The 12,777-nt window shown below is 42.6% G+C and overlaps 1 protein-coding gene across 1 annotated transcript in view; it reads right to left on the bottom strand.

Annotated features, from left to right (window-relative positions):
- fbn2b (fibrillin 2b) overlaps positions 1-12,777 on the bottom strand; it is a 67,733-nt gene that overhangs the window by 40,265 nt on the left and 14,691 nt on the right. Inside the window, exons 5-6 of the mRNA XM_056378171.1 lie at positions 6,817-6,912; positions 6,213-6,308 (exon numbers count right to left, since the gene is read on the bottom strand). Of these exons, the coding sequence (XP_056234146.1) occupies positions 6,213-6,308; positions 6,817-6,912 (192 nt within the window). The remainder of the gene's footprint in view (positions 1-6,212; positions 6,309-6,816; positions 6,913-12,777) is intronic.

Here is a 12,777-nt window from a genome sequence, read left to right as displayed (position 1 = left end):
CAAATTGCTCAGTAGATCAAGAACATTCACCAGATCCTCATCCCTATCCCCTCCCCATTCCTTATTCTTAAATCCACTGTTAGCAGCCTCTGTCCCTCATCCAAATATCTCTGGTTTCATTCATAACCTCCAAGCTATGTAAAACATCCAGCATACCTCACAATGAATGAAGTCCTTTTGCTCCAATAATAAGAACTTGTCCACTTTGTGCTAAGACTTAATGGAGTCTCCTCAGCTTTATGAGTATATAATGCTTTTATTTTGTAAACATCAGCACCTCTAATAAAACTTTCCCAGGAATCGCTGCAAGTTGTAAGGCAGCTCACAGTTTGCTAAAGCCGCCGATGCACTTATAACCTTTCACCTAGATCAGTCCACATAGATTAGCCAGCCATTCGTTTCAGGCGATGTTGACGGGATCTGACCCTTCACATATGATGATGTTCTGTTTTCAAGCCAACCATATAAGAATCTGATATCGCAGAAAAAATGTGATCACTCATCAAAGCATATTACTATTTGCTCTGATGAGAGCTGGATTATAGGAAGATAAAATACTGTAAAGGCTATAGTGAGAAAATATTTAATCCTGTCTGGAACGTAAAGCCCTCTGGAAAAAAGATTTTCCCATCAACCCTGTCCAGCTGTGGGATCGGAGAGATGGGACAGGGCACTGACCTGACCACTAGGATGAAAAGAGAAATGGTTTTGAGAGAAGAGGAAAAAGCCCACTTTGGATTCATTAATAACTGCTGAAGTATTTATAAAACTCCCAGGAGGCGTGGAGGTCTGGGAAGATAAGAAACTTGAAATATGAGTTGATTACATGAAAATGAAGCCATTATCATTTATACATACTTTCCTCTGACAAGAGGTCAATAAGTCAAATGAATAAAAAGAAGAAATATATGCACACACAAGCCTGTGGATGTGTGTGTGTGTGTGTGTGTGCATGTGTTCATGTCTGGTTGGTGTGTGCAGACTGAACACATGTCTGGCGGGTCTTGTGGAATTTCTGATTGCATTGTTTTGTTTGTGTCCGTGTGTCCTTCTGCTGATGTGGATATAAATAAATGATTCAGATGTGTGGGCTTGTTTGTTTGCATGTCTGTGTGTGTGTGTGTGTGTGTGTGTGTGTGTGTGTGTGTGTGTGTTTGAGAGGTTTTATCTCCATCTTGGCCAACTGTAGCAGTCTCTGTTAGTCATATCAGCGCCATTATCAACAGGCTTGAAATCTCTCTTTTCCTTTCGACCTAATCACTCCTCAAGGAGTCTGTTCCTTTCATTTCTTCCACACCAAAAGCAGCCAGCCAAACGTGACTAAATGTTTAACATAGCACAAACACACACACGCACTTGCAAGGGCCAATAACTGTGGGAGAATGGCAATGGGAGAGATAAGCCCTCTGTGATCTACCCAGATCTGAAAGCCTGCAACCTCAAGCTAACTGCTGTGTGTGAAGTTCAATACACAGAACACACATGACTACGAGGAAACAACCAAATAGTAAAATTTCAATAATTATCAGGCATTTTTAATATACTAATTCTGAATATACATACTTGGTGAAACTGTGATGTCATATCTTGTGGCATTAAGTTGTCGATCAAGCAGTTCCTCTGTCATTGTTTCTATGTCTCACCCATTGTGCTGTCAAATCTATCTTGACTTCTACGGCTATTTTCGTCTGTTTTGGGAAACTTCCCGACACAATACTGTCCAGCAGTGGAACAATAATGCAGACTCTATTGAATGCAGACACCGACAGGCAAAAACACAGTCGGGGCAAGTGGGCTCCAGGCTCCATCAACAACTACCACTCATGAGACCTGTTACTTATTCAGTGAAGGGAAAGTCTTTGTAGTGCTTTCTTGAGTGCAGTGAGTAAATCAGCCCATTTTTCATCAGCCCACATCAAAGACAGCCTTCTAACCATCCTGTGAGGCTAATCCAATGCTGATTTGAACAAACCAGACCCTCTAAATTTGGCCTGGGCATTGGTGAGTAATTTCCTCACCTTTTTGTTTATGAGATGGATCATCAAAAGTGCCCCCATGAAAACAGACATTAAAAGCAACTTGTGAAATATGACATTACTAACTATACTTAATATATATCATGATGATTTAATTCAGAAAATATAATCATACATAGTATTTGGATGAAGCACTGGGCTCATTATATTAGCATAGTCCAGAGCAACACATTTCCAGATGTACACATTCCTCCTTGGTTTAAAAATACTCTCAGCCAGTTCTGGTGACTGTCAGTTGATATTTGCTCCTCTGTCGCTCAATAGGGTTCATTGTGTTTCTTATATGGAAATACAGATATGGGGTCTCCATTATAAGGCAACATCATGTTGCATTAGTATATAATTTATAGACTTGCTGTAGATCAAATTTAGCAAGGCTCTGAACTGGCTGACTCAAACTAAATATATTTTCCACAGAGTGACCTGTGTCTGCCCCCCGAATCCCACCCATCTACCAGCGCAGCCTTCCTTTCCAGCCATGTTCAGACCATTCTTATCCAGAGTCAATAGAACAGAAATAGCACAACTTCCACCATTTCCAGCACCTCAAAATGCCCTTGACGTCACCACCTGCTAGGGGGCAAAATTACTCCTCTGCGATTAGCGGTTTATTTGGTCTGGACTAGGCCGCAAGCTGGAATTGGAACTGCCCACAGAGGCTGTATAGGTCCACTGAGACGGACTGGACCGGGTATTACTGGAGCAAAGCCAAATCTCTGGGAACACACTTCAACACCACTCCCTCTACATGCATGTGCAATCGTGTGAAAATAAACATTAATACTCATGGTAACTCAATAGGAAAATATAGTCATTAAAGTCATTACGATTCATCCTCACAGGGACATGAATGTCTGTACCAAATAAAATGCCAATCCATCCAATAGTGGGTGAGATATTTCAGCCTGGACCAAAGCAACTAACCGCCTGACCAACCGACAGACACCAACATTATAAACACTGCTACCATGGCTAAAGACAAACTCACATAAAGGTATAGGTGTAGGTATCCATGCATGCACACATACTGAAACAAAACAGTGACAAGCACATATATAGCTGTTTAATAATGACTGGGTACTCATGGCAGAGATGATGGTTAATGTTTTTGATTTAAAGAGGAATGACTAACTCTGACTCTCATGCTAACGCTAACTAAAGTCAGCAAGCCTCAGGCACACATAAGCTATTCACACATAAATGCACATGCACACACGCTCCAGACACGCAAGGGGTTTCCCATGACTTCATCCTGCACACCCAGTTCACCCATACTGACTGACTTTCACTGCCTTTGCAGTTCGGCAGCAGTCCTCTCACTGAATCACGCAGTAAATCTATTGACTCATGGCCTCGGTTACACAAACTCTAAAAACCACAATATACAACTGTCGTAAGCACACCACAGATTGCACCAGGGAGTCTCCAGCCGTTTTGGGCCAAACTCAATATTAAGGAAATTTACTAGTCATTTATCAAAATTAATGTGTGTCTAAATTTGAGGTTTTGGGTGTGTGGGGTGGGGTGGTATTTGAAAGTAAAATGTTTGAATTTCCTTAGTGACCTGTTTCGAAAAGATGCAGTAATAAGTTAAGTGAAAATAAATATATTGTAGCTGATTCAATTCAAAATTTTGAGTACCAACTTACAATTTTCATATCCAAATGCTGGGATAATTTTTTAAGTCACTAATATGATTCCTTATGAATTACACAGTGAATTTGACAAATTGAGCCCAACTTCTCTTCCACTGTGAAGGACATTTGGCACAAAAAACATACACACAAACAAAGATTTAGAAGTGTTTCTCCTGTGACTACCTGCAGCTCTAGCGTTCTACCCACTCCTCCAACACGGAGAGTGTTTGTACTTCCCCCAAAAGGCTTTGTGTACACAGCTGGGGAGTCCATTTTCATTTTCACCCTATCCCTCCCTTCCTCCCTCCATCTCTCTCTCTCTCTCTCTCTGCCTCCCTACCTTGCTCCACTCCTCATCAGGAAATGTCCATGACCACTCCACAAAGAAAGTCTATTCTGTCAGTCCTGTGGGGATGTTGGGGTGGAGGGGGGTATTTATTGCCAGATGTCTTTGCGGCTGCCTATGACAAACTCGACATCCTAAATGTTGTATTTCCCAAGAAAACAAGACCCTGGAGTTTCATGGAGAAATACGATGAGGGATGGAGAATGAGAGGAAGGCTAAAAATGTATACAGAAATCGTATGCAGAATTTTATTAAAGGTTAGATGTAATACTCAGAAAGCCTTTGTTATTAATGACACAGGTGGCCGTTAAGTGAACTGCAGTCAGCATCTCGTTGCTCATGCTAGCGCATGTGCTCATACTCCATAGGTAGGCACAAGCAAGCATCCTGGGCATCGGCCAAAACAGCAATGTAACATACACGAGACCGAACATGACTGACCGCCATCATGTTGATAGATAACGTAACTAAAGTAAAACTGTTATTGCAGTTTGGCTATAAACTATATTTGAGATGACAGACTGTATTTGCCTCTCCAGTGCTGGAACAGCACTAAAAGTGTGGAGATGCGTCTGGCTATGCAAGACCATAGTTTGATTAACTGTGTTATGTGGTAATGTTATACCCTGCCGATGCTGACCCTATATTTAACCCCCCGTGACAGTCACATTCCTGTTTGGCTGGACAGGCTACACTGTATAAAACTTTTTTTTGTTTTTTGTTTTTTGTTCTTATGTGGAGTTTGTGTTAGGGTCTGTGTTGTGCTGGGAGCCTGTTGTTTGTTGACGTTAGCAGACTCATAGAATAAATGTCACATCCTTTTGATTTTCCTGGAAAATTCATCCTGAGTCCTTTGCATAGAAATCAGTCTGTTACAGGCAACGGAGAAAGTCTGGGAAGGTCTAATTTTTTAAGTTACATTGCAATCTGTTCACACATTAGGGAATAAGGTAATAATAAGGTAATTAATACATATAAATTCCTTCACAATCTTCACATTTGGTGCCTTTAAGTGGTAGATAAAGTTACATTTATAGAGAAGACTGAAGAGAGGAAGATTAGGGTTGAGTTGGGAAGATAGAATTCGAATAAAACAGAGGTTGAGTTTTAGAGACTGTTACACAAACATAGATAAATACAATTTATGTAGGTAGAAAAAAAGGAATGCGGAAGACAGGCTGAGATGAATGAGGTGGGTGAAATTACAGGCCAAGAACTTTCCTCTACCTCAGTTTAGCTAACAGCAGGGGGGAGGAAGAAGGAAGGGGGGTGGGGGGGGGGGGTGGAAGGTGAGGGCCACGGAAAGGCGAGATTGGTAACAGAGAATATCTGAGGGTGTAACAGGCTTTCTCCTTCTCTGAAAAGGTGAACTGAGGTGAGCGACCATCGATTCAGACATATTTTCATTCGCCATGGGACTGTACCACCTACTTCCAACACCCCGCCGTCACTTCCCACCACACAAATACCACAGGCTTCTGTTCAAAGCTCAGGAGAAGAACACCCACTGTCTGTCTGAGCTAACCGTATGAGGTCATCCACGTTAGCAGAGCCTGCTCACTTAGAGCAGAAGTAATGAATTAACAGAGTATGTCTGGACTGATAGGAACAGCATGGCCACATCAAAGCCTTCCTGCTTCGATATTCTCCTTAACACTTGTGTATGCGTGGGTCGGGAGTGTATTGATGAAAAGCAGGGACACAACATGGTCTTCCACCCCTCCAATCTGGCTGCTTGGCATCCATTTTTTGGCCAATCAGATCCTGGCTGGCTTGACTTCCAAGCTGGTTAAATGCCATCTTAGTCACATTACACGAAGTAGTGTTTCATTTACTTGAAATGTATTATTTTCATAGGTGTTGCCATTATTACTCACTGTGTTACAATGATTGCTGAGAATCAAACCAGGCAATGCACACAAGCAATCTGATGGTCACACAGATTACAAACAATTTCCCACCTTACCCATATCCTTTGGACCACATTGGGAATTTATAATAGACAGTTACAATGTTTGCCTTTGTTTTTGTGTGGTAAAACTGTGGGTTTGTTCACACATGGGCTGATTGTCTAGCTCCACCAGCAAGCCTCTATCCCAGCCATACAAACTGAGCAGAAAGGAAGTATACATAGTAGCAAAAGTATACAGGAGACACTACGGTATCAACGTAGAAACCAGGATGAGCGCTCACCTCTCTCGCACTGCGGACCAGTGAAACCGTAGACACAGGCACATCTGTTGGGCCCAATGCAGCGCCCACCGTTCTGGCAGCCATTCTCACACACAGCTACAGGAGAGACAGGAAAAAAGAGTGAATCACAGGGAATTTACAAACTTAGCACACTCTGTCTCTTTCTTTCTCTTTCTCTATCACAGACACACACAGAAGTCTTTCATTAAGCTTCAAATGACTTCATCTCAGAATTACTAACACATAAACACATGCAGCATTGTATATTTGTATTAAAAACACATGAAGATTTTCATTGATGACATCAGTCCTTTAGACAATAACACCAACTCTCTTCACTTCATGTCTCACTTTGAACCTTGCTTTGACCACAAAACATGGCCAAACTTTCAAAAAGTAAAGGGATAGTCTGAAAAAGTCCTAATGTAGTGCTGAGATCCAAATATAAAGACAGACAATTTGCAGAATTTCCATCGCCCTTTCATCTCTCTTACAGTAAGACTTTTGGTCTTTCTGATCAGACATTGTAGCAGGTGACACGGTGCAACCAACACCACAAACACACACATTCACACCCATGGGTGCTGCAGCAGCTTTAACTCACGCTGTCCACAGTGGCTGCCTGTGTAGCCCTTCGGGCAGGAGCATGAGTCCTCTGCACAGCTGCCTCCATTCATACACCTGACGTTACAGGACTGAACTGTAGGAGACAAGAAAGAGACAAGGGGAGAAATGATGATGGGGTGTGGAGTGGAAAGGGCACAAAATGAGAAGGAAAGAAATGAACATCAGACCTTCACATCCCTTGTTTTATCAAAGCACAAGCTGCAGCATTATCACAGGATGAATAAAAAGAGGAACATTGAAAAGGCTTTGTTATTTACAACCTGTCATTATCAACCAAACCTAGATTTGTTTTTTAAATGAGAGTGTGTATTAACTGAGTGACTAAGTAGAATTCTTCATTAAATTATTACCCAGTAAAAAGGCACATTAAGAGTTGTTTCCAAACATCTGAGCATTAAATAACTATGGTCACTTTAACACATTATGAAGCTCTTTACACTTCAGCTGAGTTTGCACAGCACTGGTGTTTCTTTGTCAGCTTTAGATCAGCAGACAAGGCTCAAAGGCCCCAGGCCACAAAACCAAAGCTAATCAAGCAGACTGAGGGAAGGCAATTAGTCGAGCCAGCTGTACGCTACAGTCAGTCAGTCATTCAGGAATTTGCTGAGAGGAGAGGGAAACTGGGTAAGGGGGGTAATCCAAACATAGCAGGATGCACAGAGGAGAAAGTCTAAGAAAAAGAGTGTAATTTTGAATAGTGGATAACCAGACCAGAAATGTTGCAATGGTATCAGCTATTATAACTAAGCTATTAATTATGAAGCAGGACTTTCCTGGCTGACAGACTGTTTTGCCAGAGTGTGAGAAGGCCAAACTGACAGTCCAAAGTTAACCCACGTAGCACTAGCTTCCATAAGAGAAATTAATTGGACTTCCTGTCTGACAAGTAGCTGTCTGCTGAGCCAGGTTTTTACTGTACACAAGAGGAAAGAAGACACCTACAGTGCTGGATGTTAGCTGACTGTATTCTCTGAGTGTTTCCTTGCATCCTCTTTTTACTTTCCCCCAGGCTCAAGTGGATATTTTATTGTCCTTCACCCTGTGCTTTTATTTTTCTTCCTTCCTGCACTTCTCCCTATTCTCTGCCTTTCATGCTCTTCTGTCCATAACTTAATCGCAAGTTCAACATTAATTTCCTCTCTCTCCATCTGCCTGTTTATGTCTCTCTCTCTCTTTATCATTTCTGGCATGCAGAGCTGTGCAGCAGAGGGGAAATGGCTGAGCTTCCCCGTAGCTGAGTTTGTCTAATGAGACTTTCTGAGTTTGCACACTTGCCAACAGGAGGCATTTCAGCCACTATAATCCACCCACTTATTCTGACTGTACCCAAACACACTTAATATGACTTGTGTGAGTCACGGTGAGTGAATATACTCTAAGGTAGTTTTTCATTGTGATCACCTACACCGCCTTACTGGCAGCTTACATAGTATAGACTTCAGTTACATGAGTCAAACCAAATATCTTGGATGTGGATCCTGTGCTGCGGAGTTTCCGTAAATGCAAGGCAGAGTGTGTGATTCGCTGCAACTGTCAACCAAGCTTTCATTCCTCCACATATTTAATGTATCTAAAGTCTAGAAGAAGTTCCAGTTAACTTTCTCTTGTGCAACACTTGGCAGACTCTACGTACAGATTTGGCAGAAACTACTTTTTGTCTGGATTGCATCTCATAGCAACATGTGGTTATAAATTAAAGCAAATAGTTTGGGACTCTGGGGCAGGCTGGGTTTATAGGTTAGTGTACTAGTGTGCTGTCTCTTTCTCTTCTTCTCATTCGCTCTCATGGGAGCTCGGTCACTTCTTCTTCTCAGGTTTCAACCTCAGCTCTGTTCAAGACATGAGGTTAACGCTGTACGCTCTTTTGACTCGCTTTTCTTCTCTCAGGCCAACAAAAGGAGCAGTGATGTGAAACATGAATAATGATTGCACTGAGTGATTTCAGTTTTCCCTGCTGTGGAACAAACCTTGGAGAAAACTGTTCCAGCGCGCTGTAACCCAGACTCCCCCAAAGCTGAGGGCAACTTGGGTAAGCTCATCCATTTTTCAACAAGTTCCCCTCCCCACAAAAACGTATTTCTAAATAGGTCAAGGAAGTATGGTGAAAGAGTTTGGCTAAGGGTTGATTGGAAAAGAAACATTGCAGTAAGAGTCTCTCTGCCCACTGAACTCTCTGCCCTCAGGAATAGAGGATGATGGGTCAGGTGCTGGAAAGATGGAGATATATTGGTGGTGTACGAGAGAGTAAGTTCATGTCGTGTTTTTTATGTAACAGGAACTAGATGGGAGAAGGAGGAGAAGGAAGCAAACAAGCACATTCGGAGAGAGAAGATGATCTCATTGGCAAACTTTGCACCTCCCTCCCCCTCCTCATGGCACTCCATCCCCCGCAGGTGGAGGGAGATGGTTTGCCCCAATGACCTGTGCCTGGAAAGCTGCACGTGCAGAGCAGCAGCATGGGGGGATGTGTGTGTGTGTGTGTGTGTGTGTGTGTGTGTGTGTGTGTGTGTGTGTGTGTGTGTGTGTGTGTGTGTGTGTGTGTGTGTGTGTGTGTGTGTGTGTGTCTTCCAGACACTGAGCAAAAGGAGCTGGGTGTTGCTTTACAGCACCACAATGCACCTCTGTATTCTGGTAGTGTCGTTGGTGAGCTGCTCACATCTGGGTGTTTTTTACGAGAGGCTGCGAAACACAGGAAGTCCAGGCTTGTGTGTTGAATGTGTGTATGTGTGTGTGTGTGTATGGGTGCATGTGTGTCTGATGGAAAACCGAGGAGCTTTATAGCTGTGTTTTGTCCTGATTTACACACACACACACACACACACACACACACACACACACACACACACACCCCAGGGACAAGTCAGCTGCAGTTTCAGCATGGATGGGCAATGTAATGAAACAAAGCTGCATAAGATGCTGTCAAAGTCAGTTGTCATCCAAATGCAAAGATTTCTTTCCATTTTAGGAAATTCAGAGTCCTGCACCTTGTTTTTCATGGAGTGGAGCAGCATGGCTTCTAATTAAAAAGGCCCTCCCTGTTTTCCCAGCACTCACCACTGTTCCTAGTCAATAGCCAGTGGAAGCCTGTCAGTCTGAAGACAGCTGTTTCTCAGCATTAGGGCGAGAACATCCGTGGTAATGATTTTGTAATTATGGTTATGGGAAGACAAGGTTATAAAGACAACCCTATACGATCGTCAGCACAGCTGCTCTGCTCTAAACTGTCAGCGGGTTTCTTTCAAGGGTGACTTACAACACTAACCCTTTTTGTCTGGGAAGTGACATGTTTCTATAGGATCTATTTCATATAGACTTTGCCCTCTAAGAGCTGTGGCTATTGGGTTTATCTCCGCAGTCGTGAAGACTTTCTTTTGAACTGAGCCCAGAAATTTTCCTACCAGGTTACGATACGTGACCAGCGTTATCAGTAAATGTGACTTATGCAGTTACTATGCCACCATGGCTTTTCAAAAATTCGGTTTCATGTCAATTTCTTAAGGTGTGCCAGGCTATGCACCGGAACACGTGCTTGTATTGTTAATCGAAAACAACAAAGCTTCCAGGAAGAGTCGTAAAAGAAAAAATCATATACAACCATCTGTATGGACATAACAATAATCACAGACATGTGGATAACATGTAGAAAACCACAAATCTGTTGCTGATTTATTTAAACCTCTGCATTCCACAGGCAAGACACGAGACATGAAGATGCTATCTATAACCCAGTGAACCAGGGTGCTAGAATCAGGCTGTATAATTAAGGCAGAGGAAATTGGTGTTTCCAAACGGATCTCTATAGAGCTGCAATTTATTTCCAACTGCACTGAATTATCCTATTAAAGGGTGGACTCTCTCCAAAAGCTGAATTTGGGAGTTAGCACATTCGGGAAGACAAGATCTACGATGTAGGGTGTTTGCCTGCTCTTGGCATGGCCTAAAGCCTCAGAGACAGATAATGTTGCGAAAACAATTTTCAGCTAAAGTAATTTGTTGGACACACCTAAAACAGTGAGTGTGGCTCAGTGGGACTTCAAATCAAAGCTTTATAACCAAATATAAAATGTAGCGAAGACAGTTGGAAACATCCGACTACAATAGTCGAGATTAGTTCAGAAGCAGTTAAACATAAGATGGTGAGCAAAGTAACAGATACATATTTAGGTTATAGGGATTATAAATTCATGTTTAAAACCACTAATTGATTGAAGAGATGGCAAAGCATTTCCACATAAAGTGACCTCCATGGTTACGCATGGTTACACTGATGGATTATTAGTTTATCTCAGGTCATGAAGCTATTTGACCTCTGACATTCACTGACAAAGAGGCCAGAGGAAAGTCTTTCCAAGTGATAAACACCACTCTTAACAGGCCATTCAAGCATTATTCAAAACTACTAATGAACTGATCATACAGCATCTCAGCGGCTTCATTTCCTGCCTCTCCACTGCCTGTAACCCTGTCGAAAAAAGCCACCATAAATCCCAGGTGAGGAAAGCTGAGAATGACAAAGTGTGACAATCAGTTCGGCTCAGGTCTGCTAAGCTCTTGCTCCAATTTATCACTTCACTTTTTCACATCGTTCCTGTCTCTTAGGAACATGACTTCATAGCTCTTGCCAAAGCACTGACTCTGCAGGAGATCTGTGCGTATCCTGCCACACAGGTCAGAGGCTGTTTTTCTTCACCCCACCCTCCGTGCCCTTCCTCTAAGGGTTGTCTTTACTTATGGCTGGAACAGATCCCGTTTTACACCTCTGGGTCACAGCCAACTGATGCTCACTGTGTGCGAGCGTGTGCATGTACATTTTTTTTTTGTTTCTGTTTGTTTAATAAGAGTGTAAGTGTCTACGTACAGTATGTGTGTTAGCAGGCTTAATGGAATGTGAGCATGTGAAAGGGGTCTGGCAGGGGCTAGGCGTGACTGACGAGCTGACTTTGGCCTATTAAAGCGGTGAAGCTGAACACATCGCATGCTACTTAATACACACATTGACACACACTTTGCATGGTCCCAAAGTGCAGCTTAACAAAAATGTTTTCGGCATGTCCTGCACATATTACCTTCATATTTAAACCCTGCACACATTTCACTAATCTCACTAAGACAAATGAGATTTCACACACTCTGCGTGTGCTGTAAAACACCTCTACTACAAACACACACACACACACACACACACACACACACACACATCCTGAGTGGTCTGTAACTAAGCCCAGCAGACTCAGCTGGGGCAGCCAGACTCTTTGCTTTAATCCTGACAAACCCTGTGACCTGCAGGCTTTAGCACAGGCCCGGGGCTCTATACACTACTATTACACTGGCTACAGTACTATTCTGGCTCCCCTGAGAGAAGGGTGGAACCATTACCTTTGGAAAATAGCAGAGCAATTGAATAAGTAGGAGCTGAAACTGTTCAGTGTAACAGGCAACATCATTTGGTCAGCAGTTTAGGCCACTTAGCAGGATCACACAGTAAAGTGAGATACAGCTCGAGGCTATTTGGAAAAATAATGGGAATGCACTGTTTCAATACTTTGCATTACAACAATGATCTACTGGTTTATTCTGCCACTACTTGTGTAGAGTAAGGAATCAGATAAGGTGCCGAAAAGGCCAAAGGCTATAGCCAGAAGTTAGTTAGCTTAGCTAAGCACAAAGACTGGAAACAGGGAGAAACAACTAGCTTGGGTCTGTCCAAAGTAATTAAACTCTGACTACCAGCACGTTTAAAGCGCACTAATTAACACATTACATGACACCCAGTTTGTTTAATCCATACATAAATCCCCCACTTTGTGTGCGGGTTTGTGTTTTGCACTATTTTTTGGCTGGGGGCAGTTGCCAGGTAACCAGCCATTTGGAAGTGCTGGTAGGCAGACTCATGTTATCTTTAGACTTAGCTGGGTTAAGTTAACTCTCCTGCTGGCTG

This window comes from Seriola aureovittata, chromosome 6 (assembly GCF_021018895.1).
Source record: "Seriola aureovittata isolate HTS-2021-v1 ecotype China chromosome 6, ASM2101889v1, whole genome shotgun sequence".
NCBI lineage: Eukaryota > Metazoa > Chordata > Actinopteri > Carangiformes > Carangidae > Seriola > Seriola aureovittata.
The sequence above is the reverse complement of the archived record's forward strand: the minus strand, read 5'-3'. Positions and strand labels throughout refer to the sequence as shown.